The sequence below is a fragment of the Filicampus tigris genome, chromosome 3 (genome assembly GCF_054856515.1).
Source record: "Filicampus tigris isolate MCC_2025a chromosome 3, RoL_Ftig_1.0, whole genome shotgun sequence".
Lineage (NCBI taxonomy): Eukaryota > Metazoa > Chordata > Actinopteri > Syngnathiformes > Syngnathidae > Filicampus > Filicampus tigris.
The window spans coordinates 5,200,968-5,213,763 of record NC_141219.1 but is presented as its reverse complement, the minus strand read 5'-3'; the positions used below and the strand labels follow the sequence as shown (position 1 = coordinate 5,213,763).

General features: G+C 42.7%; 1 protein-coding gene across 2 annotated transcripts in view; it reads right to left on the bottom strand.

The window, feature by feature from the left end:
• ntrk3b (neurotrophic tyrosine kinase, receptor, type 3b) overlaps positions 1–12,796 on the bottom strand; it is a 223,785-nt gene that overhangs the window by 3,208 nt on the left and 207,781 nt on the right. For both annotated transcript variants that reach the window (XM_086025698.1, XM_086025699.1), the window contains one exon: positions 436–594. In XM_086025698.1, the coding sequence (XP_085881824.1) occupies positions 436–594 (159 nt within the window). The remainder of the gene's footprint in view (positions 1–435; positions 595–12,796) is intronic.

Here is a 12,796-nt window from a genome sequence, read left to right as displayed (position 1 = left end):
GGTGCATAATTACCGAGGTACTGCCATTGCCGGGGGGGAAGAGTAGAGCCCGTAACACACACACACACAGACGCACACCGCGTTATTAATTTCACATGCAGCTAATGACAGCATAAAAACACAACTCATTCAATAATTTGGTCCATTTTGACAAGAGGTACAACAAATGCTTGCTAATGAATAGAACACAGATGACGCTACAGTAAGGCAACTCCAGATTATAAGCATTATCTTGTGAGACTTCAGTTCTGTGAGCATCACGTGTGTTCTACCCTATTTCGTTAGGGTACAAATGATGCCAGAGATCAAATAAGTGCTTAGTGCTAAGAAACCAAATTGAAGGTAGTGCTCAATAGAACTTGGGGCAACACAGTCTTGGACCAATAAAAACAACAACAAAAAATGAAAATGAATAGCCAAAACGAGATTGTTTACCTCGTTGTTACCCAGCTGAAACCAAGGCTGCTTGCCGTATGTGAAGATCTCCCACAAAATGACGCCGAAGCTCCAGACGTCGCTCTCCGTGGAGAACTTCCTGTACATGATGCTCTCCGGAGGCATCCAGCGGATGGGTAGCATGGTGTGTCCTCCGACCTGATTAGAGGAGAGGGAAATTAGAATCCACACCAACAAACAACACACAAAGGCACACGCGCGTGCACTCAGGAGAATATTCAGTCGTCAACGTAACTCCCGGGCGTCAGGGGATTAAGTGTCCTTGCGTGTAAGTGATACCGTAGGCTTAACATCTCATGAATGTCTGCCGCCATCGCCGCTGGATGGCGGAGAATCATCCACCACCTGTTCCATTACACAGTGGTGAAATCCTTTGGGATATTCAACAACACCTTTGTCGGCGGAGGCGAGAACCTTCAGTAAGCGCTGCGAGGAAGTCTTCTGATTACTTTGTAGATAGTAACTGCTGAAAAGCCACCGCCGCTTGTGTTCATGCAAATGTTTAAAGTCTGTTTACATCCACGCTATACGGGCTACAGATTCATTCATACAGCAGGCATAGCTACAGCGAACCTCTTCGAATGGATTCAAAGGCAGCCCCACATGAAATGAAGTCACATGAAATCCGCCGAGGCTGGGTATTAATCCAGGAAACAAGCATCCATTCGTCCATGGATCCATGAATCCAATCATCTTTGCAGGCATTGCCCTGTCTGTTCATCCATTAGTCTGTCCATCGCCTTTATTCATCCGTCAAACTGTCTGACCATCCATCTTTCTTCTGCCTATCCAACCATAGATCTGTCATTCATCACTCCATCGGCATCCATGAATTGATCCATTCATCCAATCAACCACGCATCCGCGTGGCTGCACAGTCGCTCATCCATCCGTGGATCTGCCGACAATCATTTGGCACACCTCTCCAACCATTTGTTCTTCTGCCCTTTCATACATGAATCAGTTGGTCCATTTATGTAAGGTACCTTTTCCATCCATTCATCGGACTATCCGGCCATCCGTTCACACCTGTTCAACCGGTTCTCTAGCCACGCCTCTTATTCATCTGTCTGACCAGCCACCCGCATCATCCGTCGATCCATTCAAGGATCTTATCGATGCGAGCATCCGTCCAAAATCTCCTCACACCTCTTTGTATGTATGTATAAATAAACCTTCAATTTGGATTTGAATCTATAAGCGCTCGGTATGAACATGTCAACCTGTGCACTGGTAGCAGGCAAAGCAAAAACGTAAGGCAGAGAAAGGATGTGCACACTGTGATCTCTTTAATGGCTTCAAAGGCAGCCGAACATGAAATGAAGTCGCCGTCGCTGTAAATCCTCCAAGGCTGGATATTAATCGATCAAACAATCATCCATTCATCATCTCGCCGCTCAGCTTCCATTTGCAGGCACGGGTTTTAAAAATCTATTTCCCTCTTTCCCGTGCCCGCGTGCGGCTGCTTTAATCACAGCGCCGATGAGCTGGACAAGACGGATGTGGCAAAGAGCGGCGCACTATTGCGCGTTTCAGCTCGACACGCTAAGACAATATTAATCACGGAGATCACAGAGATTACGGCGGGGTCTCCTACCATGGGGGTCAAATTACACTATTGACAGATCATATAAATAACATGCAGCCACAGCGTCAAGCCTACCGGTGGGGGAACAATTTATCCTTGCTGTTAGTACACGCTGATTTAGCGCAGTGCTTTGGTTCCACCCTTAAGAGAATTGTTGGAGAGTACAAAACATTCCAATCAATGGAGGTCCTGACTTCAGTATTTTGTTGCGTCTGCCGCCTTGCACACTTTGCAATCCGAGCTTGCAGAATTTACGAGAAATGACCATAACCCCCCCCACAAAGTTATTCTGCTCTCCTACAAAGTGTTTTGAAATGATAGCCTTATAGTATGGAAGGAAAATTAGGGCACTCAATCTGTTGTTGTTTGGGAAATGATACGACGCACGGAGCTAAAGCACACCGGGTCTATAAGATGCGGCGTGTGAAAATTCCAGACGGCAATTGCTTGACATATTCACCTGGAGAATTAGTGCAACTAGTACCACTAACCCCAAACCTAAACCTATGAATCCTAACGCAAAAATCTAACCCTATCCCAAAATCTATGAACCATAAGATTATTAGCAAAAACTAGTAATGGTGACATTAACCCTACGAAGCCACAGAAATGGTTTAACCTTAACCCAACAAACTCTAACCCCTAATCCTAACCCACCTAACCCTAACCCAACTAATATACTGACTAACTCAGAACCTAACCCTAAGCAAAGCCAACTAAACACAACCCTAACACTAAAGGCTATAATTCTAACCCACCTATCTCTAACTCACCTAACTCAAACCCAGGGGTGGGCAATTCTGATCCTCAAGGGCCAGTATCCTGGATGTTTTATGTCTCCCTCCTCCAACACACCTCATTCAAATGATCAGCCCAACGATCCTGATCATTTGAATGAGGTGGGTGACAAACAGTTTAAACTTCCACGATATCGTCCCTCGAGGAATGGAATTGCCCGCCCCTGCTCTAACCCCGAACCCCAACCATACCGACCGCTGACTCAATAACCTCCTGCCCAACTACCTCTTATCCTACTAACCCAACTCCTAATAACCCCAAAAGCAACTCTAGACCTAAATCGTCCAAATGCTAACCTCTCACCATACCACCGTCGCTAACCCTAACCGACCGTTAGTTAAGATAGAAATCTGTTCATTCAATGTATCCGTCCTTTCAAGTATTTGCCCATCAATCTCTCCACTCCGGCATCCATTGGTCCATCTGTCCATCCACTACCAGTATCCGCCTGTCGGAACGTTAAACCATTCATCGATGGATCACTTTGATTCATCGGACTGTCCGGAAGACCGGCCACGCAGCTGTCCATCCATTTGTCGACCTATCCATTCATCCATGCATTTGTCTTTCTATCCGCCCACACACCCACAGATCACGCCATCTGTCCACCCGCCCATCCATGCATCAATCCGTCTGACCATCCGTTCATCATCATTTAACTATTCTTTCCATTAAACAGTCTGTATGGCAATCCATCTGTCCAACAATCTGTAAAATTGCCCATTCAGTTTTCACGCTCCACTCCATTTGTCCATTCATACTTTTATCTATTTGATCCTTGCGTTCATCTGCCTGGCCATGCATCATGTAGTACATCCATTTGTCCATCCGTCGGCCCATCCATCCATTCAGCGTCTATTGTTTATATTTGTCAGTATGTTTGAACCTCCCTCCATCCATCCATCCATCCATCCATCCATCCATCACATCCTTTCGTTCCATCCACAGGTGCACCCGTTTGGCTTGAAGTTCAAGCATCATCTCTTCTTTTTATTCATCCATCCATCTGTTGACTCATTCATCGATCAATCCCTTCCATTCATCCGTCAATGCCTCATCTATTTGTCAGTCATCCGTTCACCCATTTACTGTACCTATCGATTACTTGATTTCTCCTTCTGTCCAGCCATCCATCCAGGCAAACGGCTCCGCCCACCCATGCATCCGTCCCAGTGTATCTCAGCTGTTCATCCATTAATTCATCCACATGTCCGTCCACCCATGAATAAATCCATCCTCATTTCAAATACAGTAGAACAAAACACCAACCCCATTGTATATGCAGAGCGACATTTTCTGCACAAAGCAATCGCAGGAAAATGCTGTCATCTTTCCTAATTGCCTTCTTTGCTTTGAAAGGAAAACACGTTCTCCTGGTGTCAGCCTGACACGGCGTCTGGATCTCCACGATGCTCGTAAAAGAAGCGGCAGATTTGACAAGCTGCCAAAGAAGACCGCTCCTTCCCCGGGCGTTTATGCACAACGTCCTCCAGCTCCAGCGCTTCGTCAACTTTAACTTGCTGACTTGACGTCCCCCGTTTGCCTTTTCGCTCGTCCTTCACGCGCGACTGCGAAGCAGCTGTGCGTCAATCGGAGCACATCTGGAGAGGCTGCTCGCAAAAAACATCAGCGACAAAAAAAAACAAAAACTACCTTTCATACATATCGATTGTGACAAGTGATTGTACACAACCGCTCAGGTTAAGCCCTCCTTACATTTTACATAAATGAGTATCGACGCACCTCGCCTGGAGGTCCACTTATAGAAAAGCTTTCAAGTGCACCTAAATGCTGACTGCTAGTCTAAAGCACAGTCCATTGAATTTCAGACTTTTCTGGTGTTTCAGCAAAACAAATGAAGTGTATCATTTTCCAATTCTCCCCTTGCCGGGTGAAATCTAAACACATTTGGTCGCCCTGTCTTGAAGATCAAATGGCTGATAGTTTGTTGAATTTGTAAGCGCCTCACGCAATACCTACAGGTCCAGCCAAGGATTTACGGAGCTTTATTTCTCAGCTCCAATTTGCTTGACAGTAACGCATTCAGACACATTTGCACCTGTGCGTCGCCTTGCTACAAACTCTGTCTGCCACTAATCCTGCCAGGGGTTAAGTGTCGCATTTAGCTCTATCCCAGTGAAGAAAATATTTATTCGTCTGCCTTCTTCTCACTGATTCTACAGTCACACTACGATGTACCCAGAGGGACTCTGAGGTATTAACTGCATATCAAAGAGTGGGTGGGGGACACACGCTTTACCGCTAAAAAAAAAAAAAAAAAAAAAAAAAAAAGCCCGTCAGCTTACTCTCGAGATAATTCCAAAATTTAAAACTATGATACGCCCCGGCCGAGACAGTCGAAACTGGTAATTCGGAAGTCATTCAACAGCAATTAGGCTGACGTCTGCCACAGTTTGATTAGCCGCATCTTGTTCAATAACACGACGCGTCAGTCCCCTGGGAAGCTTTAGTGGGAAGGAAATTGTTTTCCCAGCTAGAGTTGCGAGTTACCAGACATATGAACACAGATGTAGTATGACTTAAAAGTACTGTAGTTCTTATAATGTGAACTGGAAATTGTCAATTACCTATACAGCGAGCGGAAACAAAAATGCGGATATGCATTTCCTCAATTTGGCATTGTTGTTATTAGCGTAGTAGTATTCAACATCAGTCTGGGTTTTAAGACACACACTAAGTCTATTTTGGGAGGTTCTCAGTTTCGGAAGTAGTTTAACTCGGCTGCGTCTCTGACTCAGACAAAGGGGACTCTGGATTTATTAACCTGAGGTCTTCATGATGCGATCTGAACTCATTAAAGTTTTAGTCTTGACTTAATCTCACTGGAATAGGTCTTGACACTATGCCCCCCCCCCAAAAAAAAAATTCTGGGATTTGTAGTATTCAACATCTCTTTTACGGGCTCCCAGGCTCTTATTTTTCCGACCCAGACAATTCGGGGCTCAGCCTTTATTAAGATGGTCTTGGTCTACACTTGAGCTCAACTCAAAGTTTATTTCCCCCTTAACCCTTTCATGCAAAGTGGTCACTACAGTGGACAGCTATTTAAAAGTTGCTTTCGCCTTTATTAATTCATCTAAAAAATATATTTATATGTTAAATAATAACATTAAATCATAATTAATGCATGTAAGGGTAAAAAATATTTTTAAGAATTTAGATTCATTAATATGGGCGAAAGCAACTTTTAAATAGCTGTCCACTGTCGTGACCACTATGCATGAACGGGTTAATATCAGTTTAAGATTTCTTAACTTATGTAGTGCACAAGATCTTGGTTTCGAGAGACTGTTTTAAAGAATAATTTGGTGGCTCTTGGCCTTGTCGCAGACATGGGATTTATTATCCTGGTCTTGAGCTTGACCTAAACTTCTCAAAGTCATGGAATTGACATCTATTTGTTATTTTGTCTGTTCCAGAAATGACTTCAAACTTGTCTTGGACTCAGATATATACTATAATTTGTGATTTATTCAATCCCCCCCCCCCCCCCCCCCCCAATCAATATTGAATGACTTTTAGCTCACTTAGCGAAGCGGTTTGCCACCAAGTATGATGCCCTCAAGGCGCTTACATTTGTTGACAAATCAGTTTTGAAGTCTGCATTGACTGCATATATTGCTGAGCAGACCAGGCTTCCTTCCTGCGTGGGAATCTTGTTGCCGTAAATCCATATTTCAAGTAGGTCTTCTGGTATTGTCTGAGAAACGTACCCTTCTTTTTCTTCTCGGGCATAGGCTCTTGTGTTGAATTCTCACTGGGCCTTTTCCCCATTGCTTTCCAAGTACATCTGTTTGTTTTACTTATTTGCTAGTTTGTGCATTTAATACTAGCACAACTTGACATGCGTTAAGAGTCAGTCAATGGAGAGAATCCGGTCACTTTTCAAAATAAAATATTTTTCGGCCTCGGATAATAAATAAACCGGATTTACAGTATGTTTTTGTTTTTTTTCACTTTCATCTGTGCGGCGGCCCGTTCCGAAGCGGCCTGCGGCCCGGTACCCAGTAGTTGGGGACCCCTGCTATAGAACAGGTCATTTTAGTTCAGTTTAGTTTAGAGGGCGCTTTTGGAGGCTTTCGGTTTTACCTCGGAATCAGACCAGACATAGTGGACATGGAATTATTAACCTGGTCTTTGAAAGTATTTGACTTCATCTAGGATTTAAGAGATCGTGACACGAATGACACTACTTCCTGAAATGACTTTCTTCAGGCCCCTGATTGGCTTAAAAACATTCTAATGGTTCGTGTTAACTCATCAGCACATGCTTATACTAACAGATTTCACCTTGCAATAACCTTTTAAAACGAATGTCTGCGCAGGCTGTGATGCATATGCAAACTGGTATGATAGCAATAGCACACAAGCGCTTTTGATATTTCCGCTGACCACAAGTATGCAAGCAGACCGAGCCAAGACCCACTTTATCTGCACTCAGCAGCGCTGCAGTCCGAGAAGCCTAATGGACATCAGAGTGTCTAAAAGTGAACTGCCGGAGCTGGGGGAGCAGATATAGCAACGCAGGAAGAGTTGGCAGACGGTACACGTCTTGATGGTTATCAGGAGGGCCCCCTTCAAGACGTCGAAGGCCTTCTTGGGCTGCCAGCAGGGGCCCGCCGAGCGCCCATCGACAAGGTCCAACCGGTGCCGGTAATCTATCCTCCCGCCGCGCCGCTGCACTCTCCACGCCGTTAATCCAATCACTCCCCTGCCACGGTAGGACAGGCAGAGCACTAATCCGGTTTACGCAGGCCACAAATAAAAAAAAAAAAAAAGAATTCCTCTCTCCCCACATGAATAGCCTCGCCGGCTTTCTGATGTACGTTGTCGGAGAATAACGAGAAATATTACAGCTATTATTTTATTTTTAATACAGGCTCTTCGACTCTCAAGGTGAGGGTGTGCAGTCACATGAGGTTTTGAAATTCCATGTCAGAGTTGAGTCATTAGCATGAATCCGTTGTGCCGTTGTCGCGGGATGTAACAAAGTACAAATAATAATATACGTAAGTCTTATTTTTCATGTATCTGTACTACACTTGAATATCTAATTTTCTCACAACTTTTTACTTTCACTCCCAGATTTGAAAATACATAGGAAGTGAAGCCCCATTTATGTTTCAGATGCATCGGCTCACCCATAAGTGAAAATCCAAGTTACAGAGACCAAATGTTTTTTTTATTTATTTTTTTATAGGATAGGTTTCAATTAAATAAAGTTAAATACAGATAATTGAATAAATTAACACGATTAAACGAAATGTATGTGGGTTCTCTGGCCTAAAATGAAAACAAACGTTATAAATATAATCAAGTGCAACCAAATCAACTGTTACAAAATGAAATCAAATAATATGCAATGTAAATAACATGCAACACAATAAAATAAAATGTAGTCAATTGAAATAAAATAAAAATTGAAAAATGAAAAAAATGAAATTAATTAACGCTAAACACAAAATTGAATAAAATCACATCAATGTTGCAATTAAATAAAATGACAGGCGCTCATAAAATAGAGTCATAAAATCGTCCATCTGCTATTTTAATAAAATGACGCCTTTAGGGCAAATGCCCTGGAAAATACGCATTCTTAAGTGTAATATGTGAATGAATATACAATATCTGTGAGGCTAAATAAAAATATACTACTCTATCAAACAAGAAAGAAAAAGGGTTATGGCAATTACTGGTTTTAACGAGTTGTTTTTATATAGCAGTAGAGTATGTGTGATTTTTAAATTTATAAAAAATATTTATAACAGCTATCGTCAATTATCTACACGCTCCCTGCGATAGCACGATTCCTGGAATTTTAATTACGCGCCAAGCTGCACATTTGGAATATCCTTCCACCAGCCTGCAAAGTGGCGTCAGGTTGGACCTCACATAGTGTGGTGGATTAAAAAACAAAAAAAAAAACATAAAGGTGAGAAATATGTGTTGTGAATGAAGAAATGTGTGCCATTTTAGAGTCGGGGAACAGCTGTTTTTCTTTGACAGTATACCTCCAACAAGCATATTTTTTTGTAGTTTTCACATCATCCCAGGTCAAAAAGAAGAATTTCTGTGTGTGTGTGAAAAAAACTAACACAACAAAAAAAAGCATATCGTGGGTAAGGGGGCGGCAAGAGGATGTAAAAAATTTTATTTTCCTTTACGCGGGTGCAGCGGTAATAAATATAACCTGCGCACTCATTAGCACAAAGCCGCTGCTGCTCGATAAATAATGCAGAGGAAGAAGTGCCTGTTTGATCCTTGAAAGGGGGAAAAACCTGGGGACCGTTTGTCTTCAAAGCAGAGCAGGTAGAGGCAACGAGGCTCGGGAACACTACATATAAGTCCTTGAAAGAGGCACAAAAGCACATCTCCAGAGCTGGTTACTTACTGTAATGATTCGCCCACTCAAAATAGATTCCGTCTTTAAATCTGTTTAGACATGTTAACAGTTCTCAAAAAGGAGTTATTTGTATTTGGGTATTTAAAAAAAACAGTACAATTAGGAAATCATGTTTCAAAAGATCAAATATAAAATTGAAAGATTCTGCATTAAAGCACCTCATCTCTTCATAGACCTTCCCGACCAGTGGCACTAAAAAGGCTTATTCTAGTTTTATATAATGAGGAAAAACAGGTTAGTGACTGTAACGATCTCAGGTCAAAGATGTGAAATAACACATGGAATTTTTCAAAATAGCAATTTTGTCACGTACAAAGACGGTAATAAAGATGATAAACGTTCATTTTACCAACTCGACATGACATGACATTTTTTCAATCGACAAATAATGGCGTCCCCTGCAACAGACGCTTACCCCAGTTGAGGTGATAAACGCCAACCAACAGTCTTTGTGTTCCCTTAACTGTTATTGCCAGCGCGCTATGATCGACTGGCGAGTAAGACATTGCATCGACAACGAATGGATGGACGTTATTGTCAGTTTCTTCTCTTGCTCACGTTCCTCGACACCGCGATTTATATTTTGCTAACAAGAAAACAAAACAAAAAAAGGGCTGCAAGCAAGCCTATGGGGGGAACGAGCGGCGTGTTTTTAGAGTAATCTTCCGTGGGCAGCGCACAATGTATGCCCCTACATCTTTTTTTCCCGACAGGCACCCCTGTGTGTCATGACGCGTAATTTTGCTCTAACGAGCAGTTTGAAGTGATTTCCCTTCCCGACGACTACCTGCAACCTTTGTTTAATTCTAACACAAAGAGAATTAACTGCTGTATGAAAATAAAGGAGAAGGAGCCACTTTGATTCTGTTTTGACAACCCGCTGATAAAAAAAACGGTTTACTTTGTGTGAAAAAACATGATGGTATACACGCTCTACAAATACCCATGATTACGGGAGGAAATTGGCTTTAATCCTCTGAGAAAACACTTGGATGTGATGTGATGTCAAAAAAGACCAGCGACGTCCAACTACAAGTCCCACAATGCACTGTTGTAGCTGGTTAGCTTAGATGACTAGGATACCAATTAGGAGGTTAAAGTAAAAAGTTAACACATAAACTCCAAATGGCAGCTCACGCAGGCTATGGCTAGCTACCAAACTAATGTTAGCTTGCTAACTAGCTTGACTACATACAAGGTGAAAGTGACCAATGTTGTAATTGATCCCCACAGTGAAAATTAAGTTTAGCTGCCTATAGTTGTAATTTGAGGCACCGCTCGATGTTTCACAAACAGAATTCAAATATCTTTATGAGGAGGGTCTGGAGGAAAGGCAGGAGTGACAGGGCCAGTGCCTGTGTTTGCTCCACACTATGTGTGGAGTGTTAATTATATAACCCAAACCGTAACTATAACCCTAAACCCCAAAACACCGCAATTACACACTAAACTTATATATCCATCAATAAAAATGCTGCTACTACAGTACAAACGCTATTTTTTCCAACTCTTACCAATACTGCATTCAAAGGTCACAACTTTGGTTTGTATACATAACATGCACAGGAGCACATTCTTGTTCATTGTTGGACGTCCTCATGCAACATACGTTTGAACGAATGTCCTCATTCAACATACATGATAGCGTCGTTCTCGGCTTCCTGACTGCAGTGTGCTTGTACGTGCACCGAATCAGCAAATGACTCGATAAATTATTCAAGCGGGTGAAAAAAAATTTCCTCAATAAATTCCCCTCTGAGTGAGGTAAAGGAAACAGATGGGGGGGGGGGGGGGGAAAAGAAAAAAAAAGAAAAATGGTAGCCGTAATAACTGTCTTTCTAGTGGGGTGCGCATTTTCTTTTCTTTTTATTTCTTTACAGCACATGCACATGTTTATTTGTGTCGCCTTTCATGATATCGTATACGATAATTTATTAGCCGGAGTGCCTATCGTTAACGGCAACACTGACCTTTCATTGCATTTGTAGCAACTTGATAGATACTGTAGCTTTGGCTTTCCAATTTAAATGTTTTTTTTTTTTTTTTAATTCCTTTTTTGCTTTGTTAGTCATATAGCTCTGCCCTACTGCGCTCTCAGCGTGGTTATCTTGCGCTCAGGTCTCAGAATTCAGCGGATATGTTTGGTCGAAGGCGGTCTTTCGTTCGGAAGTGCTGCGTCATGTTTCTTAAAGCCGTGGCTACGTAAGCATACGAGACAAGAGTTTAAAACTCGCGTCTTGAAAAATAGAGAGAGACGTAGCCGTCCGTCCATTCATTGTTAAAAACTCGCTTTTCGGAGTCAACTTTCCCAACCTTTGAACGAAGCTACTTGTGTCATCATTCCGGCAAATCTCTTCTGGCAAACATATGTTTTGATTGGCTCATTATGGTCATGTGATATGAACAGGGGCTACTATAGCGACTAATTTAACTGCGTACACAATCTGTGTTTACGGACTGTGATGGCACACATATTTTATCTTTATTTAACAGCAATTGACAGATGGTTTGCATGAGACCTTTTGACGATACCTGCAATAAATGGTCTCTTTCCACTTCAGGTTCACTTATTTTCTTCCTCATCCTTAAAAAAAAAACAATTTCTACAGGATTTGGCACATTGCTAATACATCATTTTCCAGTGCAATGCTGTTAGCATTAGCCACTCTGCCGGGGGAAATACATACCTCTTCTGTTATTAGGAATGAATTAAACTAGGTCAAATCAGTAATAAAGCCCCCCTCCCTCGGTCGTCGTAATGAGCACAAACAAGCCCAAGAGGCTACTAGAGGAATGCTAACCGTATTGGACGACATGCTCTGAATTGCAATGACACGAAATTCTTGCAGACGGCACATCCCAACAGACCGGGGGAGACTGGACGTGGAAATATTTGCACAGTCGACGCCGAAGATGCCAAACAGACGCCTTGGTACCAGGCTGCGCTTTTCATGACGAGCATGCAGAAAGTGGTTCAGCTTTGATGGGTATTCTGGACACTTCTCTGGTGTTGACCCAAGGTTCGGTTTCTTTTGGGGCGGCGTGGTGGGAAGAAGACAAACGTGATGCTATTACAGTGTACTGTGTTTCCCCCATGAGTGGTTGCTGCGCAGAATTACAGGTTTAGTATGAGTTTCTCACAGCGGCGCTGATCTCCCACTGATTCGCTGCCATTTCTACGGCAGGTGAAAATTAATGCAGGTAAATAGGATTTATATGGTTGCTGCCCAATTAAAAGTAGCTTTATTTATTATTTATCTAGTTTGCCCTGGTCAGTAGATAAACAGATTAATCGTATGTCAGAACAGGGACGCGCTGGAACCAAAATTCGGCCCGGGAATCTTTATCAACAGCCGTCACGTGCCGAGCGGCCATCATGCGGTGAAATTTGTCATCGACAGGGTACGGTCGTCGGAATCGTTAACAGGCGTGATGGCCGGGAAATACACCGGCCGTTCAGGAAAATTCACATATTTTCCCCAAATTTCCGATGGCCACCCCCGCCCCTGTCTGAGAGCAAAACTGGAAGT